At 48.1% G+C, this 23,779-nt stretch overlaps 1 protein-coding gene across 1 annotated transcript; it reads right to left on the reverse strand.

Annotated features, from left to right (window-relative positions):
* Positions 1-312: 312 nt before the first annotated feature.
* On the reverse strand, positions 313-22,363 carry LOC119330474 (dicarboxylate transporter 2.1, chloroplastic-like). Its single transcript, XM_037603579.1, has 4 exons — positions 21,481-22,363; positions 11,493-11,806; positions 1,112-1,560; positions 313-741 (listed from the first exon to the last, which is right to left on the reverse strand). The coding sequence occupies exons 1-4, from the start codon at positions 22,270-22,272 to the stop codon at positions 626-628; spliced, it is 1,671 nt and encodes a 556-aa protein (XP_037459476.1). The 5' UTR covers positions 22,273-22,363; the 3' UTR covers positions 313-625.
* Positions 22,364-23,779: the final 1,416 nt, after the last annotated feature.

Raw genomic sequence — 23,779 nt, forward strand, 5'->3', positions numbered from 1 at the left:
CATTTACAACCCAAAGTAACTTTCGACGAGTTTGTGGCCCATGATGCGTGCAGTGCATTCCTCCTATATATGCCTTATGCGGTGCATTCCTTCTTTAGTACGCCGTTCTAATCAATGGATTTGGATAGCTCTCCTACCAACATTAAAAAAAAAACTAGCATCCCACACAGCTACAGTGCCAGTTTTTTTTTAATGAGTAGTACCCATTCTTTGATGCGGCCAATTTTGGAGCTGCGGGCACCTCTTCCAAGGGGGCTCCTCGCTCTGCTCCAAAATGCAGCCACCACTAATCAAGACAGAAGCTCTCCATTGTTGGCACACAAAAAAAGTCATTGCATACGCAATATCCACATCAAGAAAATACAGAGCTTCCAGATCTAAACTCATCCCTACATTGCATTTAGTTCTGCAAAATAGAGATATAATGCAGTCTTGAGAACTATGTGAACCCTTCTGGGTCTTCACAAATGTAGCATGTTCAAAGTTCTGAGCGGTGAACATCCCTCTCTTATTATACATTTCAACAAGCACCTCTGAAGAAAGATGAGCTCACTCCAAATGGTGAGCCACATAGGTTTCTGGTGCAGTAAAGAACAATTTCCATCAACTTACACCGCAGAAATCCTCAGTAAAGACCCAAGAATTTCCACCAAAATGTACCAACTACTCCCCAAATCAAAGCATTAATCGCTGCTGCTGTAAACCCCAGCTTGAATACATCAGGAAGGTCAACATACCCAGCTGCAGTGCAAAATAACAAGAATTTGGTTAAAGCCCTGATATGAGAAATCTAACAGTTAAATACATTAAAAAAAAGGACTTCTTTAAATGTCAGCTTGTGTATATGGACTCGTGGTTTCCGAACGAGGCATTGGAATGGTGTTGTTCTATGCAACAATCTTGAAGGTGGTTTATACACACTCCCCATACTTAAATGGAACGTTGCTTCTTTTTTTTAAGAAACAGGACAAACAACCCGATATATCAGAAAAATGGTTTTGTTTAGATGTGTTTTTACATTGAAACACCAAACTGGACAATGCAAATTGACGGGCATGTAACACACAAGTGCTTGTGAACATGCATAAATTTGAATCTCAAGTAAAATTACCTCCATAGTAAACCGCGGACTGCCCACTGCTATAATGTGTTAGTGCTCCAAAGAGATTTGAATTGTACGTCAGAGCAAGTGCTGAGAGTATAGCAGGAACACCAGCTGCTAGGTGCATGGCAAGAAACGCCGAGTATAGAGCTCCAACATGTGCAGTTTGGCTTGCAAATAGATAGTGAATAAAGAAATAGGAGGCCTGAAGAACACCAAATGCTGCAGGCCAACTCAATGAGAAAGACTGAAGAACCTTTGCAACACAGTTTGACATCCATGACACAATCCCGAGGTCAGTGAGCTGCCCTGCCATTCCCACTAGAATAGCAAACCAAGCTAAAGTGTCCCATGCAGACTTTTCATTCAAGCAATCATCCCAGTTCATCACTCCAAGTAGAAGAAGAATTGAAAGCCCAATCATTGCAGCAACAACACTCGACACACCAATAGCATCCCTGCAAAACAAAGTGTACAACAGTTCAACATGAAGCTATATTTTGAATAATAAACAAATAATTACACATTTCTATCTATTTGTAAAAACAGGCATGGTGTTGCACTTTTAAGAACTTCTGTTGCTGTTTTAGTTTCCTACTTCTAATCTTGTTGTCACCATGCTGCCTCTTACGAAAACATTTACAAAAATTCCATGCCATACAGAATGTGACCGCAAGTCGAGATTTTGGAAGCAAACAATCACATAATCCCTGCGCAGGAAGAACATAACAGTATTTCCGAACAATGAAGGCATAAGTAAAACTTAAAGGATTTCAGTTTTATTTACTACTACGATCAGGCAGCCAAGGTGGCAAAGAAGGCCGCAAAGCGAGCTGTGAGTGAAGCAAGGGGTCCGGACGTATGAGGAGCTCTACCAGCACTTAGACACGAAGGAAGGCGAAAGAAACATCTATAAGGGCCAGTTCTTTTGCTGACTTCTAGAATAAGCTGCCAACCAAATTTATTTTTTTAGAAGCCTACCAATCAAGACTTGACTAGTAGGCTTCCAAAAAGAAAATTTTGGTTGGGCTTCCAGAATAAGCTCGGTAGGGGGCAGCTTATTCTAGAAGCCCAAAAAAGCCGCCAAAAGAACTGGCCCTAAGATGGACAAGATCCGAGAGAGGAAGGCGAAGGATGTTGACCAAGTCAAACACATCAAGGACGGAGCAGATCAGCTCCTGGTGAAGAACGAGGAGATTAAGCATAGATGGCGGGAGTACTTCGACAACTCCGCCTATGTTGTCTCAACATAGCTGGTCCCAAGCCCAGGTAAAGGAGGAGGGTTGTGATAGGCTTGGCGAGCCAACGTGAAAAGTCAGCCACTCTTATTGGAGATGAAACTCAAAAGATTTTTGTTGCTCTCAGCGACGCGCCACATCGGAGCCCGGGTGTGCTGTCAAATGGGCAAGGGCCGGGCCCCCCCCCCCAGCCCGCCGTATCATGATTTGGATACGGTGGCAAGTGAGCAAGGATCGGGTCGTCGCATCCTTAGTGCCGCGCTACGTCGACGCCCCGTTGTAGTGGAAAATGAGCAAGGGTCTTCGCATTTGACTCGACGAGTGCGAAGGGTAAGGAAGCTAGCTGAGCCTAGGAGGGTCTGTTAGGTAGCTGGAATGTAGGGTCCCTGACAGGTAAGCTTCGGGAGCTAGTTGATATGGCGGGGAGGTGTGGATATCCTTTGCGTCTAAGAAACCAAATGGAGAGGACAGAAAGCGAAGGAGGTGGAGGATACCGGCTTCAAGTTGTGGTACACGGGAACAGTTGCAAACAGAAATGGAGTAAGCATCTCGCTTAACAAGAGCCTCAAGTATGGATTGGTGGTCTGGTAGACGTCAAGAGACATGGGGACCGGATTATCCTGGTCAAGCTGGTAGTTGGGGACTTGGTTCTCGATGTTATCAACGAGTATGCCCCGCAAGTAGGCCACAATGAGAACACCAAGAGGGAGTTCTGGGAAGGCCTGGAAGACATGGTTAGAAGTGTACCGATTGGCAAGAAGCTCTTCATAGGAGGAGACCTCAATGGCCACGTGGGTACATCTAACACAGGTTTTGAAGGGGTGCATGGGGGCTTTGGCTATGGCATCAGGAATCAAGAAGATGTCTTAAGCTTTGCTCTAGCCTACGACATGATTGTAGCTAACACCCTCTTTAGAAAGAGAGAATCACATCTGGTGACTTTAAATAGTGGCCAACACTCTAGCCAGATTGATTTCATCCTCTCGAGAAGAGAAGATAGGCGTGCGTGCCTAGACTGTAAGGTGATACCTGGAGAGTGTTGTACCTCAGCATAAGCTGCTGGATGCTGACTTTTGCTTTCTGATTCGTGTCAGCGTGATAAGCATGCCAAAGTCGCTAGAACGAAGTGGTGGAAGCTCAAGGGGGAGGTAGCTCAGGCGTTCAAGGAGAGGGTCATTAAGGAGGGTCCTTGGGAGGAAGAAGGGGATGCGGACAATGTGTGGATGAAGATGGCGACTTGCATTCGTAAGGTGCCTCGAAGGAGTTTGGAGTGTCCAGGGGAAGGAGAAGCGAAGATAAGGATACCTGGCGGTGGAATGATGATGTCCAAAAGGCAATTAAAGAGAAGAAAGATTGTTTCAGACGCCTATACCTGGATAGGAGTGCAGACAACATAGAGAAGTACAAGATGGCGAAGAAGGCCGCAAAACGAGCTGTCAGTGAAGCAAGGGGTCGGGCGTATGAGGACCTCTACCAACGGTTAGGCACGAAGGAAGGCGCAAGGGACATCTATAAGATGACCAGGATCCGTGAGAGGAAGACAAGGGATATTGGCCAAGTCAAATGCATCAAGGACGGAGCAGACCAACTCTTGGTGAAGGACGAGAAGATTAAGCATAGATGGCAGGAGTACTTCGACAAGCTGTTCAATGGGGAGAATGAGAGTTCTACCATTGAACTGGACGACTCCTTTGATGAGACCAGCATGCGTTTTGTGCGGCGAATCTAGGAGTCTGAGGTCAAGGAGGCTTTAAAAAGGATGAAAGGAGGCAAGGCGATGGGCCTTGATTGTATCCCCATTGAGGTGTGGAAAGGCCTCGGGGACATAGCAATAGTATGGCTAACCAAGCTTTTCAACCTTATTTTTTGGGCAAACAAGATGCCAGAAGAATGGAGACGAAGTATATTAATACCAATCTTCAAAAACAAGGGGGATGTTCAAAGTTGTACTAATTACCGTGGAATTAAGCTGATAAGCCATACAATGAAGCTATGGGAGAGTCATTGAGCACCGCTTAAGAAGAATGACAAGCCTGACCAAAAATCAGTTTGGTTTCATGCCTGGGAGGTAGACCATGGAAGCCATTTTCTTGGTAAGACAACTTATGGAGAGATACAGGGAGCAAAAGAAGGACTTGCATATGGTGTTCATTGACTTGGAGAAGGCTTATGATAAGATACCGCGGAATGTCATGTGGTGGGCCTTGGAGAAACACAAAGTCCCAGCAAGTACTTTACCCTCATCAAGGACATGTACAATAATGTTGTGACAAGTGTTCGAACAAGTCATGTCGACACTGATGACTTCCCGATTAAGATAGGACTGTATCAGGGGTCAGCTTTGAGCCCTTATCTTTTTGCCTTGGTGATGGATGAGGTCACAAGGGATATACAAGGAGATATCCCATGGTGTATGCTCTTTGCGGGTGATGTGCTACTAGTTGACGATAGTCGGACGGTGGTAAATAGGAAGTTGAGAGTTATGGAGACAAACCTTGGAATCGAAAGGGTTTAGGCTTAGTAGAACTAAAACCGAGTACATGATGTGCGGTTTCAATACTACTAGGTGTGAGGAGGTTAGCCTTGATGGGCAGGTGGTGCCTCAGAAGGACACCTTTCGATATTTGGGGTCAATGCTGCAGGAGGATGGGGGTATTGATGAAGGTGTGAACCATCGAATCAAAGCCGGATGGATGAATTGGCGCCAAGCTTCTAGCATTCTCTATGATAAGAGAGTGCCACAAAAGCTAAAAGGCAAGTTCTACAGGACGGCGGTTCGACCCGCAATGTTGTATGGCGCCGAGTGTTGCCCGACTAAAAGGCGACATGTTCAACAGTTAGGTGTGGCGGAGATGCGTATGTTGAGATGGATGTGTGGCCACACGAGGAAGGATCGAGTCCGGAATGATGATATACGAGATAGAGTTGGGGTAGCACCAACTGAAGAGAAGCTTGTCCAACATCGTAAGAGGTGGTTTGGGCATATTGAGCGAAGGCCTCCAGAAGCTCCAGTGCATAGCAGACAGCTAAAGCGTGCGGAGAATGTCAAGAGAGCTCGGGGTAGACCGAATTTGACATGGGAGAAGTCCGTTAAGAGAGACCTGAAGGATTGGAGTATAACCAAAGAACTAGTTATGGACGGGGGTGCGTGGAAGCTTGCTATCCATGTGCCAGAGCCATGAGTTGGTCACGAGATCGGGTTTCACCTCTAGCCTACCCCAACTTGTTTGGGGCTAAAGGCTCTATTGTTGTTGTTGTTGGCGGGAGTACTTCGACAAGTTGTTCAATGGAGAGAATGAGAGCTCTAGCATTGAACTAGACGACTTCTTTGATGATAACAACAAGCGTTTTGTGCGGCGAATGCAGGAGTCTAAGGTCAAGGAGGCTTTAAAAAGAATGAAAGGAGGCAAGGCGATGGGCCCTGATTGTCTCCCCATTGAGTGGAGAGGCCTCGAAGACATAGCAATAGTATGGCTCACTAAGCTTTTCAACCTCATTTTTCGGGCAAACAAGGTGCCAGAATAATGGAGGCGGAGTATATTAGTACCAATCTTCAAGAAAAGGGGAATGTTCAGAATTGTACTAAATCCATGGAATTAAGCTGATGAGCTATACAATGAATCTATGGGAGAGTCATTGAGCACCACTTAAGAAGAATGACAAGCGTGACCAAAAATCAATTTGGTTTCATGCGTGGGAGGTCCACTATGGAAGCCATTCTCTTGGTACGACAACTTATGGAGAGATACGGGGAGCAAAAGAAGAGCATGCATATGGTGTTCATTGACTTGGAGAAGGCCTACGATAAGATGTCGCGGAATGTCATGTGGTGTGCCTTAGAGAAACACAAAGTCCAAACAAAGTACATTACCCTCATCAAGGACATGTACAACAATGCTATGGAAGTGTTCGAACAAGTGATGGCAACACTGATGACTTTTCGATTAAAATAGGACTGCACCAGGGAGCTTTGAGCCCTTATTTTTTTGCTTTCGTGATGGATGAGGTCACAAGGGATATACAAGAAGATATCCCATGGTGTATGCTCTTTGAGGATGATGTGGTGCTAGTCAATGATAGTCGGACGGGGGTTAATATAAGATTAGAGCTATAGGGACAAACCTTGGAATCGGAAGGGTTTGGGCTGAGTAGAACTAAAACCGAGTACATGAGGTGCGGTTTCAGTACTACTAGGCACGAGGAGGAGAAGATTAGCCTTGATGGGCAGGTGATGGGCAGGCGGTACCTCAAAAGGACACCTTTCGATATTTGGGGTCAATGATGCACAAGGATGGATGAAGATGTGAACAATCGAATCGAATCAAAGCCGGGTGGATGAAGTGGCGCTAAGCTTCTGGTGTTCTCTATGACGAGAGAGTGCCACAAAAGCTAAAAGGCAGGTTCTATAGGACGGTGATTTGACCTGCAATGTTGTATAGTGCTGAGTGTTGGCTGACTAAAAGGTGATGACATGTTCAACAGTTAGGTGTAGCGGAGATGCGCATGTTGAGATGGATGTGTGGCCACATAGGGAAGGATTGGGTATGGAATGATGTTATATGGGATTGGGGTAGCACCGATTGAAGAGAAGTTTGTCCATTATCGTCAAAGATGGTTTGGGTATATTCAACGCGGGCCTCTAGAAGCTCCTATGCATAGCGAACGGCATGATGATAATGCCAAGAGAGTCAGGGTAGACCGAACTTGACACGGGAGGAGTCCGTAAAGAGGGATTTGAAGGACTGGAGTATCGACAAAGAACTAGCCATGTACAGGGATGCATGGAAGCTAGCTATCCATGTGCCAGAACCATGAGTTGGTTGTGCGATCTTATGGGTTTCAGCTCTAGCCTACCCCAATTTGTTTGGGACTAAAGGGTTCATAGTTGTTGTACGAGGGGAGCAAATATTTGTTTGGGTACAAATGTCAGTTAGGTGCAACCAACAAAAATGCATGACTTCTATAGTTGAAAACAAAACGACGCATACCTTTTTCAAGACAATGGAATTCGTTTTAAACCCGTTGAACTTTACGTCAGACTGATAAAGGAAACTTCAACATAAAATTCTGGAGGGAACAAATTTCTGTACCATAAGAGCATCTCCAATAGATGATGTAGATGAAAAAATAACATATTTTAGCACCACCAGGGGCAAAATTGGTGTTGAACTTTACGTCAGACTGATAAAGGAAACTTCAACATAAAATTCTGGAGGGAACAAATTTCTGTACCATAAGAGCATCTCCAATAGATGATGTAGATGAAAAAATAACATATTTTAGCACCACCAGGGGCAAAATTGGTGCTCCAATAGATGATGTAGATGCAATTATTTTTACTAGAGGGATAGGGTGTGGTGTAAAATAGGCCACCAAGTGATGCAAATTTGCATAACTTGTGTCGCTCGAGCAAAACTTGTGCAGTCGTGGCGTAGCCCAACTGCCGCGTGGAACATTCCTACGCCGCTCCTGCCGCCCGCTCGTCCACCCGACCACCGCTGCCAGCAATTTTGCAAGGGAAGGCTGCGGCCGCCGCTCGTCCATCCTCCCCTGAGTTCGCTGCGACCCCATCCAGCCGCTGAAGGTCCTGCCGCCGCACCATGTTTTGTCCGATTCGGCTGTTGGCCAGAGCGCCGACTCCCGTGATGGCTCTCGCAGCTCATGGCCGTTGTCCGGGATAGGACTTCTGGCCACCGGTGCTACCGCGGGCAGTCGCGCGACCGCCATGATTTTGGTCGGCGCCGCCGGCACCATGTCACCAAAATCACGGGCAGCCCCCAACCGGCACGCGTCAACGAGGCGTAGAAGAGGCCTTAGTGAGCGTCTCGTCGCCAGCACGGCTACCATCTTTGCTCCGACGAGCAGCCGCCCAGTTTTCTCCTCCTCGTGCACAAGGTGTTCGACAAATATTGCACAAGATAAAAATATCCTAAATCTGTCATGGTTTTTTTAACGTGCACGAAAGAAGTACTTTCATGGAGATTTCCGTATTGTAGATGAGCTCATGTGACTCCTCTGTTTGGGATGATTCCTCATCGGATGAGGAATATGATTTGGCCGACAAAGAGGACACTATTTCGCTCGTGATTGCTTTGCTCTTGATGATGCACAAGAAGAGGCCGAAGCATGGCGGTTCCATGTTTGGCCGTGAGCACACGAAGAGAACAGCTCGAGGCTCACGCAAGATTGATGGGCAACTATTTTACTCCTAAACCAGTTTTTTCATAGAGGTACTTTCAATGCCGGTTTAGGTTTAGGATTGATTTGAAATGATTTGGTTCACATATGTATGAAATTGTGGAGCGGCTGTTGTGCGGCTGCTCTATTTTACATCACCTCTTGGAGCGCTAGTGCCCTATTTTACATCATCTATCGGAGTTGGAGGTTTTTGGTGATGTAAAATAGCACTTTTAGGTGATGTAAATTTTACTCGAACCACAATTTGGTGCCCTATTTTACATCATCTATTGGAGTCTAATGATGATAGTTTGTTATAACTGGAGACGTCATCCAGGGGCAACTCGTCAGCACCACCGATCGTGAGCTAGACAGTCATCCCCAGTATCTTAATTAAATAGTGCCTAATTCATGTTAGGTCCCTCTTAGTTTCAACAACTGGACACAACTACAAAGTCAGCAGAGCCAACCATAGAAGTATTTGTAATCATGTGATGTGTATGTGTGTCTGCTTTCACAAAGAAGGTGTAACGTAATAAGAGAAGCAGCAAGATATGCAGTTCGTGAAACTGCAAGCAACACTGCAGATAACAAGTAGATATAAATGGAGACAAACGCACCATTAGTCATATTGCTTACGCAGGATGAGTACTTTAGTCACAGAACTATTAGATTGTTAAATAGCGGTCGCATTTGTTTATGAGCAAACAGATCACATACCCTTTTGCGGAGTAACCACAGCTGACATGGCATGCTGATGAGGCCGTCTATTTACAAAATAAACCCTGATAATATCTTTACAGTGGTTTAATGTGCAACTTAAACCTCCCTCTTCCCCTCGCGCTCCTAGCCATGGCTCGGTGGCCCTCATGCTCGCCGCCGCATGCCCTCTTGTCGACAGCACAGCGTGTCGCCGCCCACGGCACTGGGGTTCAGGGGCTGGCCGTTAGGGCTGTAAAAAAAGCTTGGGCTCGTCATGTTGTTCGAGTTTGATTCATTCCAGGCTGGATTCGAGCTTGGCTTGAGAGCTAAACAAGCTGAGCTCAAGCCTGATGTGAAGCTCACGAACCTGGCGAGCTCAAGCTTGAACGGTTCGCAAAGGCTCGGTAGAACGAGCATGCTCAACGTTCCAGCTCTTTCAGCAAATAACTGTAGGCCCAATGTTATCATACCCCTGCCACTACTACCTGATATGCACAAGTCTGGGCACCTCACGGGACTTCACTCCTGAGGCAATGAAGCCTTTTGCAGCCTAGTAACTCATCGTTAATGCATGTGCGTTGGAGCACTCCAGTTCATACCACATCGGTTGCTGATACAGAGCACGGCAGAGCTCCAGCAATAAATAGAGGCTTGTGTTGTTGTCATCTTGGCCAGTATACTCTAATTTGTGCCGTCTAACAGATGTGCTGGTTGAATTTGTTAAATATAAAAAATAAAGAGTTCTGCAAGCTTGTAAAGCCTTCAGCTAGTAGAGCGCAACCTCATGCCTAAGCTCACGACCCGAGCTCGAGCTAACCTTTTGGCTTGTGATGGAAATCGAGCTCGAGCTGAGCCTGGGTGGCTCGAGTTCGGTTTGTTTACGGACCTACTGTCCATGCTCGGCGCTAGGCAGGGCCATGGAGCAGCCCATGGCGGCCCTGGACGGGTCCGTGAGCTACGAGGACACGCACGCCAGTTTGCCCATGGCATCCACAGGAGTGGAGGTGGCCGGATTGTCACTGGATGTGAGCTCAGACGGTGCCAATGGAAGGCATGTGTGGCAGTGACGAACACAGCGGTGATGGTCCGCAGAAGTCATGGAAGAGGTCTTGGGGGCTGACCCACAGCTACGCAAGGGGCATGCAAGTCGTGGAACACGCTCGGAGTCGTCGTCGTACTCGACAAAGGCATAGCCCTTCCCTTCCCCATTGCACCATGGGCGGCGAGGTGGACGGAGAGGACCCGGCCGATGAGCTCGTTGGCGTCACAGACCTCCTTCTCCGCGGTGTCAAAGGGGTTGTGACAAGGACACGGACGGCACCAGGGTATAGTCAGCAAGGCCGAAAGCCAGCCCAGCGACCCTAGCATGGCCGGACTGGCGACTCACGTCCGGCTCCTAGATGGGATGTCTCATCATCTCGATGGACAAGTCAACCAACCAGCTCACCCAGCAAGCCAGGGTCCGTTGTGACCCAGTAGCCCCCACCAACTTGTAAACCGACCCGAGCAATGTAACCCTAACCTGACCACATATATAAGGAAAGTTATAGGCCTCTCGAGAAACAAGAGATTCATCTCAGATCATTCTACACACCACTAGCGAGATCTATGGTTCCTCACCTAACCCTTCAGCTCCCACCTCTGCAGCCACCGTGGCGCCCCTTGTACAACCCTAGCTGAGATGTCTCCGATATCCAGCCGGCCCACTAAGCAATACATTTCAGCAGCAGGAGTAGAGTATTGTGTGTCGCCATTCTGATCTACCACTCGTAGACCCCCGATAGTTACTATCGGATCAGAATGCTGACATTATGTTCTCGACGCGCACGACACGGCTACACAAATAGGTGGAGGAAACTGCGATGATGTCATCGATTGACAACTTCAGTCGAAGTCCCTTTTTTAAGTGCGTCGTGCCATAAGTCAGTTTCGCAGCCTCATCAACCTCGTGGAAGAGAGAGGGGTTTAATTTGCACTAAACGACACTAAAGCGTCATCATAGTTACTTTTAAAAAAAATACAGCCTCATCAGCCTCATGGCTGGGAGCGTGAGGGGAAGAGAGGGGTTTAATTTACATGTCACATGTTTGCTCATAAACTATAAGTCTTGTGGCCACTTTAAAATTAGAACATTCTTAGACTACACATATCACATGAGCTGTATGACTAATGATGCGTTTATCTCTTGTAAATCAATCATAAATCTGAAGTATATTGCTAGTAGGTAAACTCAGTGCAGAGAAATACTTTAGTCAAAAAGACATAAATCTTACCCAAAAATCCAGAGTGAGACTGCAAGAATCATTGTAGCAACCATGACCCATTCATTTTTTGTCACTGGGCCCATTTTCTTTAGTTTTTGAGCAGCTAATGCAGGGGCTTCAGGAGTGTCCTTTATTTCTGGAGGGAATATTTTGTATAGCAAATAAGGTGTTGCTAAAAGCGAAATGATGGCAGGCAAACTTGCAACCTTGAACCATGATATCCACGGGCTTGCAATTTTGACACCAGCCTCCTCCGCTAACTTCAAACACAAGAGATTCTGCGCAGCAGCGGTCAGAAAGAGAGCACTGGAGTTGCCAGATGCCTGTCAAGCAGCAGAAACCAACACGACACTGTTATTGGTAGTTTTAAAATTCAAGCTAAATGGTTAAGAAGTGAAACAGAGAGAAATTATACATGCAACCACTCTAGAAGCAACACATCAGAAATTCTGGGAGTATATCACAGAGAAACGGCACCAGAACTTCCAAACTTAAAGAAGGATTGTTGGTTGCCCATGGTTTACTTTGAAACTCAGATTTCTCCACCAAAACATCGACATACTAAAGCATATCTTATCCTTCCATATTATCATTATTTTAATGATTTAGTCTCAGTATTCCACTATGCATAGGATCGCACCAGATCCTCTACGCACATACCCAGAAACAGCTCCAGATCACACAAAGAGCAGCGGACATTACAAAACCACACTTCAAGACCTTCATTATTAAAGGGAAGCTTAGGTAGCAAAGGTATAGGCCCTTCCCTCTTATGAGGAAGATAAATGATAATGCTTATGTGATAGATCTTCCAGGCGAGATGGGCATACAATGTTGCGGACTTGACTCTCTACCACCCAGAAGAAGCGCTCTATGAAGATAACTCAAGGTCGAGTTACAAACAACCAGGGGAGAATGATGAGGAACAATAGAGGAAAATAAAAGAAGAAGAAGAAGAGAGCAAACTTCTAGATACTTCTCAACAACAACAACAAAGCCTTTAGTCCCAAACAAGTTGGGGTAGGCTAGAGCTGAAACTCATAAGATCTCGCAACCAACTCATAATTCTAGCACATGGATAGCTAGCTTCCACGCACATCTGTCCCCTCCAGTATTTTCTTTTCTTAACCTAGCTACTGTTTTCTAGAGTCTTCTAGATATAAATGGAATATTGTATCTTAAGTGATGTTTTCTAGAATGTTCTAGCTACAAGTAGAATTTGGGATGTGAAGACTTCCCAAAGTCCTATAAATAGAGGTCCTCATCTCTAACTTGTGACAAGGCTATGTACCCCCCACTACCTATAATAGAACTTGGTATTCTTATCTAAGATCTTGGAGTAGATCTTGTGCTCAAGGAGTTTTGGACTAAACTCCTGCTGCCACATTGGCCTATTTGGCCTCTAGAGCGATATCTAAGGAGCACATTGAAGTAGTTCCTTCAACACTTGTGTTGCACACTGTGTAGGAGCAACCAGCAAGGTGGAGTTGTTCCTCCACAACCTTGTGCTGCTTCAATTTCCCCCCTTCTCTTTTCTTTTTCCACATACCCAACAACACGCTTATACAAAACACTTGCAGACTTTTTCAGCACCAGTGCCAGTTTATTAATTTGATGGTGTCGTCTACTCAGATGAGCTCTACAGCGCAACCTTGTGTATAAACATCAAATATCTAAAATTGCACCCTTAGTGATGGACTTTTAGACTGAATATCCAATATAATACTCCAAACTTGATGTTGAACTACCATGCCCAATGCAAATCAAAGCAGCTTTCTTGCGCAGTCTGAAGAATCTACTACTGACATAGCCCTAATTATTGAAAAGTAGATAAAACCAGACGATAATATTCTTCTCTGCTTTGTTGAGAGGGGCCGAGCCCCTTTATATTGTTGTAAATAAAAATATCAGCTATCAATCAGAAGGTTCCTGGTTCTCCATGTTGTATAAGCCAGAGCACCAAGAAATATTGAAGATCAAAGACACGAAAAGAAAGGTCAAATGCCAAGTCAAATGGCAACCTAATGATAAAGAGACCCAAGAAAGTATGAAGCCCATTAACCCCACTCATGCACATCCCTCATGGACCAAAGAAGATTGAAATAACCTTCCTCTTCTTTTTGTTCGTAGGGGCATTTAGTTTTTTCTACAATAGACTCTTTTGCCCATGCTTTCCCTCCCCACCAAGGGTAGTGGTGGTCATTTGTACAAGGCCTTGAGCCTATAAAAGGCACCACATGGATCATTTGTAACCTATCTCTCATTTGGAATAAGAGAGCTCTCACAACAGGCAAGACCTTGGCTTCCTTTTGAGACGACCGCTTAGGCAATCGGGCCAAGTGAATTTCCCTCCGAGCCCAGGCTCGGAACGGAAACATCACGTAGAAAGCTTACCACGTGTCGAGGATTCAGCCTACAACACGGGGCCGGGTATCGTAACAATACTTGGGGGTCCACCCCTCAACGAGATTAAGCTTCACTCGATCAGGAGGCATGGACAAACCCAAAAGAAAACACCTCTCTCCAGTATACGTCGACCGGTTGCATAACCAATGTGTATGCCCGTTTTTAAGGTTGATGAATGCGATGCTTGCTAGCATTGTGCCACGTCGACTCGATCAACGACAAATATCTACCAAGACTATTCAAACTTCAGATCGAATATATAGCAGACAAGACTTGATCGACAAAAAAACACCTTATGTGGTTTTTCATTAAGCAACATATATAGTACATAAGACTTGACCAACAAGCTGGTAAATCTATTCAAACTCTAATACGATCTCTAAACTAACTAGACGCTTTCTAACAAACTTGCTTAATCAATCAGGACTCTGGTTAAGGGATAAGAGCAAGACTCCATGTTTGATGGGCTGGTCCACATATCATCTCTCCCTTTCTTCAAGGAACCTTGGGTACTACTAGTTGTGGAGCTATCTTGGTCGTAGTCATCAGCCTCGATGAAGAAGAGCCACGCACAATGATGACCACCGAACATAAATCTCGTTGTGCTACCAACTCAGTTGGGGTGAGGCACCAAACTTGCCATGGCAGCGTTCACTGGAGTGGTCGACGATGTTGTGCAAAGGCCCAACGACGACGTTCTACCAACTCAATTGGGGTGAGGCGCCAAACTTGCCATGGCGGCGTTTACTGGAGTGGTCGACGATAGAACAAGTGCTAGTGGTGCTGGAAGTGGCGGTATTGGAGTTGCGTTGATCATGGGAGGGTCGGAGGGGCCGCTCAGAAGGCTAGTGTAGTGATGTTGCGAGGAAATGCCACTGCTCATAGGCCTTGGTGAAGGAAATGGCGGTGTGGACGTCAGATGGTCGTTGAAGCTCGATGTCAAAGCGAAGACCATCAGGCAAGCCTACTGTGTACCAGTACTGTTGTTGGGACGGTGTTAATGGCTCATTGTTGCAGCACTTGAGCGTTAGAAACCTGTTGGTGTAGTCAACGACCAAGGAAGTGAATGGGAAACGTGCCAACTCACCCAAGGGATCTGCTCGACGTGATGGCCCAAACTGAATGTGGCAAGCCTCCTTGAACTGTTCCCATGGCCAACTGTCGAAATTGTGCTCGAGTTGTAAGTACCAAAACTGGGCATCATTAGTTCATGTGTTGTCCATGAAAAAACTGCTCAGACCTATTGAGGCAACCAAGAGGATCAAGCAAGACAGCATATGTTGGGAAGTCGAGCTTGTGGAAGCGGAGCATGCCGGAACCTAAACCAAAGCCAAGGTAATGGTTAGGCAGGGGCAGAGGGAGGTGATGGGCAGGGTGGATCCATAGATGGGTTGTGGAAGGGGGCACGGCCATACTGGTGTAAGGAATCAGTTGGTGGCTGGAGGCGTGAAGGCGGTCAAGGCGGCAGAGATCTGCGCCTGGTGATGGTAGAGCTGTTGTTAGTAGGTGGGCGACAAAATTGGGGCGGGATTTGGGGTAGGATTTGAGTTGTAAGGTGAGGGTGCGAAGTGGCCCAAATTGATGTTAGGAGGCAGCTGGTGAGTAAGGAGATGGCTGGAGGTGGTAAAAGGGGAATGGTTGCTGGTGGTGGTTAGCAGGAGTTAGCACAGGGTTGTGTTGCGACAGCAAGCAGCCGGTTGATGGCAGGAAAGCGAGGGGTGGTTGGGATGGGCAATCGATGATTCCCCGCTCGAGAAGGGTTGGCGAGGGGGGCACTAGGGGCACATTGTCGCCGGGGAGGAGGGCCTGGGACAGGGAGGTGGTGTAATGGATGGCCGCTGCAGCCGTGGGATCTAGTGCCACGGGCAAGGCAGCAGCCGTTGCTCGAGGGCCGTCACTAGCCCGGCAAGGAGCGTCTGGTCCTCTGCTCGTTGGCGCGTGAAGGCCTCCAATTGCTTCATGATGCTCTTCATCTGCTCCACAGCCTCGATCTCGATTTCTTTGCCCACCATCGTAGATGGCTCAAGTACCAAACTGGAATAATCTACTGATGACATAACCCTAATTATTGAAAAGTAGATGAAAGTAACAACACTATTTTTCTTTGCTTGCTTTATTTACAAGGTCGGCCCTTTTATACAGTAGACAAGAGTTGACCGACAAGCCGGTAAGTATATTCAAAGGGAAATGTTCTAAAACAGGATGATTTTGGGCTTCGTAAGCCGCGTCGTGCGCCATGTGATCGCACGCCATCGTGTGGCGTGGAGCCTCTGGCCTTCGCGTGAACACCTATCGTGACGCGTTTAACAGGTTCTTTTTACTTATACTTTCACTTTCACACATAGTGCTTAGCACGTCCCCACATATTTACGTGACGCTACCAACAATTTCAAGAGGAAGTACATAGCCAGCACTAAACAAGGATTTCAGAATGCCATATATTTGACGTTGATTGTAGGTCTTTGTTGGATTTTGGTACTAGCAAGCACATGGAGTCATGATTTGCTTAGATATAGCAATGCTTAGAGTAGCGTTCCTGCCGCCGTCATGGCCGTCGAAACATATATACCACCGCAACATCATCGGAGCAGTCGGGCTGATGTCGTAGCATCATTGAAACAGCCATCCTATCATCGAAGCACTGCTACGGCTGGGAAGCACGATGTTACAGCATCGTCGAAGCAATCGAACCATCGTCGGAGCATCACCATGGTCATCAAAGCACGCCATCGCAGCATTGCCGCAATCGTTCAAAGAACGCCATCATCGCGGTTCGCCGCAAGATAGTCGTTAGTGTTGGAAGCATGCCGTCGCAACATCATCGAAACAGTCGGCATGCCGTCGTGCATCGTTGCGACTATTGAAGCACTCGCCGCTGCCGTCAAAGCATGTCGATGCAACATCATCAAAGTACCCGTGTTTACATCGTAGCATCACCGCGGCTGTTAAAGCACCCGCCGTGGTGGTCGAAGCACGCCATCACAACATCATTGAAGCAGACAACTTGTCGCCGTAGCATCACTGCTACCTTCAAAGCATGCGGTCGCAACACCGTCGAAGCAGATGGGCTGTCGTCGCAGCATCACCGCGGCCGCACGCATCGTGCCATCGCCACAGCCGTCGAAGCATGACATCGCAACATCGTTGAAGTGGCCAGGTTTTCCTCACAGCACACCTTGTAGCATCACCGCCGCCGTCAAAGTAGTCGGGTTGTTATCGCAGAGATGACCGTCCAGCGTCGTGACACTGCTCGCACCCTCACACTACGCCCGCAACAGTCAGACAACCCGTTGCGACACTTCGCTCGCAACAGTCAGACAACCCGTTGCGACAATGTTGTCTCTGCTTGCAGCGCGTCTACCTTCGTATGCAGCAGCCACTCTGTCGATTGTCTATGAAGCAGCTGGTGTCGTTGCATGAGAATGGATGACTTGCTATTTTTTTATGAGCGCTGCTACATGGACGACCGTTTGTGCACGATTTTCAGACGACAGAGATCTACAACCGTTTCGGGAGCTAGTTGATGCAGCGGTGAGGAGAGGTGTTGATATCCTTTGCGTCCAAGAAACCAAATGGAGAGGACAGAAGGCGAAGGAGGTGGAGGATACCAGCTTCAAGCTGTGTACACGGGGACGGCTGCAAACAAAAATGGCGTAGGCATCTTGATCAACAAGAGCCTCAAGTATGGAGTGGTAGATGTCAAGAGACGTGGGGACCGAATTATCCTAGTCAAGCTGGTAGTTGAGGACTTGGTTCTCAATGTTATCAGCGCATATGCCCCGCAAGTAGGCCACAATGAGAACACCAAGAGGGAGTTCTGGGAAGGCCTGGAAGACATGGTTAGGAGTGTACAGATTGGTGAGAAGCTCTTCATAGGAGGAGACCTCAATGGCCACGTGGGTACATCTAACACAGGTTTTGAAGGGGCGCATGGGGGCTTTGGCTATGGCATCAGGAATCAAGAAGGAGAAGATGTCTTAAGCTTTGCTCTAGCCTACAACATGATTTTAGCTAACACCCTCTTTAGAAAGAGAGAATCACATCTGGTGACTTTTAGTAGTGGCCAACACTCTAGCCAGATTGATTTCATCCTCTCGAGAAGAGAGGATAGGCGTGCGTGCCTAGACTGTAAGGTGATACCTGGAGAGTGTTGTACCCTAGCATAAGCTGGTGGTTGCTGACTTCCGCTTTCGGATTCGTGTCCAGCGGGATAAGCGTGCCAAAGTCGCTAGAACAAAGTAGTGGAAGCTCAAGGGGGAGGTAGCTCAGGCGTTCAAGGAGAGGGTCATTAAGGAGGGCCCTTGGGAGGAAGGAGGGGATGCGGACAATGTGTGGATGAAGATGGCGACTTGCATTCGTAAGGTGGCCTCGGAGGAGTTTGGAGTGTCCAGGGGGAGGAGAAGCGAAGATAAGGATACCTGGTGGTAGGATGATGATGTCCAGAAGGCGATTAAAGAGAAGAAAGATTGCTTCAGACGCCTATACCTGGATAGGAGTGCAGACAACATAGAGAAGTACAAGATGGCGAAGAAGGCTGCAAAGCGAGCTGTTGGTGAAGCAAGGGGTCGGGCATATGAGGACCTCTACCAACGGTTAGGCACGAAGGAAGGCGAAAGGGACATCTATAAGATGGCCAAGATCCGAGAGAGGAAGACGAGGGATATTGGCCAAGTCAAATGCATCAAGGACGGAGCAGGCCAACTCTTGGTGAAGGGGCCAACTCTTGGTGAAGGACGAGGAGATTAAGCATAGATGGCGGGAGTACTTCGACAAGCTGTTCAATGGGGAGAATGGGAGTTCTACCATTGAACTGGACGACTCCTTTGATGAGACCAGCATGCGTTTTGTGCAACGAATCCAGGAGTCTGAGGTCAAGGAGGCTTTAACAAGGATGAGAGGAGGCAAGGCAATGGGCCCTGATTGTATCCCCATTGAGGTGTGGAAAGGTCTCAGGGACATAGCGATAGTATGGCTAACCAAGCTTTTCAACCTCATTTTTCGGGCAAACAAGATGCCAGAAGAATGGAGACAGAGTATATTAGTACCAATCTTCAAGGACAAGGGAGATGTTCAGAGTTGTACTAATTACCGTGGAATTAAGCTGATGAGCCAACAATGAAGCTATGGGAGAGAGTCATTGAGCACCGCTTAAGAAGAATGACAAGCATGACCAAAAATCAGTTTGGTTTCATGCCTGGGAGGTCGACCATGGAAGCCATTTTCTTGGTACGACAACTTATGGAGAGATATAGGGAGCAGAAGGACTTGCATATGGTGTTCATTGACTTGGAGAAGGCCTATGATAAGATACCGCGGAATGTCATGTGGTGGGCCTTGGAGAAACACAAAGTCCCAGCAAAATACATTACCCTCATCAAGGACATGTACGATAATGTTGTGACAAGTGTTCGAACAAGTGATGTCGACACTGATGACTTCCCGATTATGATAGGACTGCATCAGGGGTCAGCTTTGAGCCCTTATCTTTTTGCATTGGTGATGGATGAGGTCACAAGGGATATACAAGGAGATATCCCATGTTGTATGCTCTTTGTGAATGATGTGGTGCTAGTTGACGATAGTCGGACGGGGGTAAATAGGAAGCTAGAGTTATGGAGACAAACCTTGGAATCAAAAGGGTTTAGGCTTAGTAGAACTAAAACCGAGTACATGATGTGCGGTTTCAGTACTACTAGGTGTGAGGAGGAGGAGGTTAGCCATGGCCAGGTGGTACCCCAGAAGGACACCTTTCGGTATTTGGGGACAATGCTGCAGGAGGATGGGGGTATTGATGAAGATGTGAACCATCGATTCAAAGCCGGATGGATGAAGTGGCGCCAAGCTTCTGGAATTCTTTGTGACAAGAGAGTGCCACAAAAGCTAAAAGGCAAGTTCTACAGGACGGCGGTTCGACCTGCAATGTTGTATGGCACTGAGTGTTGGCCGACTAAAAGGCGACATGTTCAACAGTTAGGTGTGGCGGAGATGCGTATGTTGAGATGGATGTGTGGCCACACGAGGAAGGATCGAGTCCGGAATGATGATATACGAGATAGAGTTGGGGTAGCACCAATTGAAGAGAAGCTTGTCCAACATCGTCTGAGATGGTTTGGGCATATTCAGCGCAGGCCTCCAGAAGCTCCAGTGCATAGCAGACAGCTAAAGCGTGCGGAGAATGTCAAGAAAGGGCGGGGTAGACCGAATTTGACATGGGAGGAGTCCGTTAAGAGAGACCTGAAGGATTGGAGTATCACCAAAGAGCTAGCTATGGACAGGGGTGCGTGGAAGCTTGCAATCCACGTGCCAGAGCCATGAGTTGGTTGCGAGATCTTATGGGTTTCATCTCTAGCCTACCCCAACTTGTTTGGGACTAAAGGCTTTGTTGTTGTTGTTGTTGTAGAGATCTACAACCGTTTATCACGTATGTATTGCATGCAGCAGCCATCGATGGGAGCATCGTGCAAAAATCGTCTGTCAAACAATCGTGTGCATAGCAATTTCGTTTTTTTATTAGGCAATGGGTGACTTGCTACGGAACTGATATGAGATGACTTTGCTACTTAGCTGAACAAGAAGCTCTTCACTGTGTCATGTGTGCGTAGCTTTATGTGAAAGAAGTACCCGCGAGTTGCGACCCGCACCCTCCAAAAGAAATGAATCGAACAGGTTTGACGGGTGGATCGGATGGCTTATAATACGGGCTGGCAAGACGATCGAGTGGCTACCGACCCGGCTGATCCCACACACGGATCAGCCGGATGATTCCTAGCATCCGCCCTACTCAAACTCCAATACAATCTAAACTGATTGGACTATTTCCTAAGTCCTAACAAACTTGCTTAATCAACCAGGACTCTAATTAAGGAATAAGACTCCATCATTTGATGAGCTAGCCCACATAACAGAGTCAAATTCCAGTAATTATGAAGAACCCTTAATTAATAGTAAAAATATATCGACTCCATGACCACAACTATCTGTTGACCGTGTAAACCCATTCAAACAACACTAGTACAGCCTACATGTATCAAGTTCTGCCCCTGACACGGTGTTTAACGCAGGTAGCTAGCATACTAAAAAATGCCATGCAAACCAGATCTTGTGATACAAATGCCACATATTTTCCAATAGTTTCAGAGTGAAGGTGCTTTCAAGTATAAGAATGATCCAGAACGCATGCTTCTGGATGCAATGAGGAAGCAAACAGAACTCTTGATTAATAATAGCAAGACAGAAATTTTCGCACAAGAAATTATAATCTTAGGAGTATAATAATTATTACTAAGATCCATCCTACTTGCTTGTCAGCATATGGACAACCCATGTGACGCAATGAAGAACTCATTCTGAGCACCCCCATAAGCAATGTAGTATAGAGATAAAATGGTAATTATGTATTCTATCAGGATATGAGAAACAGAACGTGATCCTAGCTATGAGCGCATATCACGGACTCAGCGATCTCGGGAAAAATTGATGACCATCTGGGCAAAATGCACCTCCAAGATTACAATGATTCATCAGTAATATCTTAAATTCGTAAATAAAAAGCGCAGTCTTTTGGCATGTGCGTCAGTAAATTGTAGTGTACCTGCAGCTGAGACTGGACAAGGTAGGCACCCAGTTTCTTCGCTGATGGATCATTCGGCTTGCTGCCGGCCGATAGCGACAGCGACTTGACAATGGGAAGGAACACCCCTCCAGCCCTCGCCGTGGTGCTGGGCATGGCCGGCGCGATGCATGCCTCACTGATGGTGAGACCGTAGGATAGACCCAGAGTGCTTCCACCCAACCACTTGACGAAGTAGGTAGCAACGCGGTCGCCGAGGCCGGTCTTGACGAACCCCCGTGCAAAGAAGAAGGAGATGACGATGAGCCAGATGACCTCGTTGGTGAACGCCCCGAACGCCGCGGTGAAGGGGAGCGTACCCGTGGCCACGGTAGCAGTGAGGCCGAGAAATGCCCACGCGCCGACGGGGAGCGGGCCGAGGACGAGCCCTGCGATGGTGGAGAGGAAGATGGAGAGGAGCTGCCACGCCTGCGGAGTCACCTCGGGGGGCCGCGGCGCCAGGAATCGCACTGCGAGGCCGACCGCGATGGAGGCGATGAGGGGGAGCAGCTTCGCGCCGGACGAGGCCGCGGCGGGGGCCGGCGCCGGTGCGGGCTCAGTGTTGGGGCTTGAAGCTTGGGTGGCGGACGCGGAGGCCAGGAGAGGATGGAGGTGGCGGCGAGGGGCGAGGGAGATGTGAGGGGAGATGGGGCGGCAGAGGGAGAGAGAACTAGTGGAGGGCTGCAGCTGGAGATGGCGGCGGCGTAGGTGGTTGTGAGGAGTGGGGAGGGGGAGAGCCGGGCGGTGGGACACCGCGAGGTGTAGGCGCTCCATTGGCACCCGGCTGTGCACGGCGGCGCGAGCGGCCGAGCGGAGGAACCGGGGGTCGGATACTGGTGGCTGTGGCCTTCGGAGAGCTACGGGTGAGATTGGTCTATACGGGAAAGCATAATCCGTTAGGGTTCTGTATACAGTGTAGACACTGGCCCGTCGTGTCAGTGTCTTAGTGTGCATTTTGAGATTTGTGGATGAGAGTTAGGAGGTGTTTGGTTCGTGCTTTTGTATCGTAACCTGATTACAGCGTTAACAGATACCGTCAAATCTTGTTTGTTTTCGTTGCTCCATAATCCCATAACACGGTACTCCATTAGATCCCAGCCTAGTACAAATCTGTTACCGGTCAAAATTATCCGTAACGAAAGCCGCTGCAGCCGTCTCCCTCCTCGCTATCTCCTCTGCGATGGTTAAAGCGTTGCTGCCGCCACCAGCCGTCTACGCCATCGCCGCAACCAGCCGCCGGCACCATCGCGTCCGACGCCGCAACCAGCTGCCGTCGTTGCGACCGCCATCGGCGCCGCCGCAACCAGCTGCCGTCGTTGCGACCGCCGTCGGCGCCGCCGCTGTCGCCACCACAACCAGCCGCCGGCGCCATCGCGTCCGCTGCCTGCGCTGCCGCAACCAGCCGCCGTCGTTGCGACCGCCGTCGGCGCCGCCGCTGTCGCCACCACAACCAGCCGCCGGCGCCATCGCGTCCGCTGCCTGCGCTGCCGCAACCAGCCGCCGTCGTGTCCACCGCCGGCGCTGCCGCTGTTGTCGTTGCTGTTAGCCTCGCTCTCGGGCCCTCGCCTCCAAGACAGGAACGATGTTGCCTTCTTCCTCGCCCCCATGCGCAGGTCCAAGGTATTCATTAACGTTACAGCGTAGGTAGCCAAACAAAGTTTGATTTTTGCCCATACCGTTTACGTTAACGCTGTAACCCGATTACATTTGCGTTTGCGTTACCGATCTGCAACCAAACACTTCCTTAATTGCATACAATTACCACATTTGTGGCTGGGTTTTCATTGATTTTTTAGCATATCAGTACAAAGCTTAGGGTAGGCCGCAAAAATTAGACTAATTCTAGTTTGAACCCTTTTTTTGAAAGCCTAACTGGACAAATAGGGCCCGCTTGCAAGGATGACATGGCGGGGAGGCATGCCGACTACGCCCGCGAACCTTGTGTGGTGGACCGCGCCTGAGCCTTCTCTCTCGCTCATATCACGCGGCGGCACTAGTGACGAACGGAACAACGATCAGCTCACCAGTCATGGTGCGGTCGCTCGGGCCGCATCCTCGCAGAGTGGCAGCACCTGAGACAACATCCTTCACCCACAGTGCGCGGTAGGAACGGCATCATCCAAGGCGAGGCTCTCCTCGGCCAGCAGCGACCCGACACCCGTCAACCCTCCAGTGTGCAGCCAACAATGGTGCGGCGATGCTCATAGGCGACACGTATATTGCCATGGCCATCGGCCGGTGCATGCTTGGCAAGACCCCCTCGGCCTGAGATACAACATGG

Source organism: Triticum dicoccoides, chromosome 7A, assembly GCF_002162155.2.
Source record: "Triticum dicoccoides isolate Atlit2015 ecotype Zavitan chromosome 7A, WEW_v2.0, whole genome shotgun sequence".
NCBI classification, from domain to species: Eukaryota; Viridiplantae; Streptophyta; class Magnoliopsida; order Poales; family Poaceae; genus Triticum; species Triticum dicoccoides.

What these genes read in the sequence shown, in the direction of transcription:
- LOC119330474 (XM_037603579.1), bottom strand. Translation starts at nt 22,272, where the DNA reads ATGGAGCGCCTACACCTCGCGGTGTCCCACCGCCCGGCTCTCCCCCTC. An exon ending in GTCTCACTCTGGATTTTTGG is followed by an intron (nt 1,561 to 11,492) that starts GTAAGATTTATG and finishes TTTGTTTTGCAG; the next exon opens with GGATGCTATTGGTGTGTCGA. An exon ending in GTCCGCGGTTTACTATGGAG is followed by an intron (nt 742 to 1,111) that starts GTAATTTTACTT and finishes TTTGCACTGCAG; the next exon opens with CTGGGTATGTTGACCTTCCT.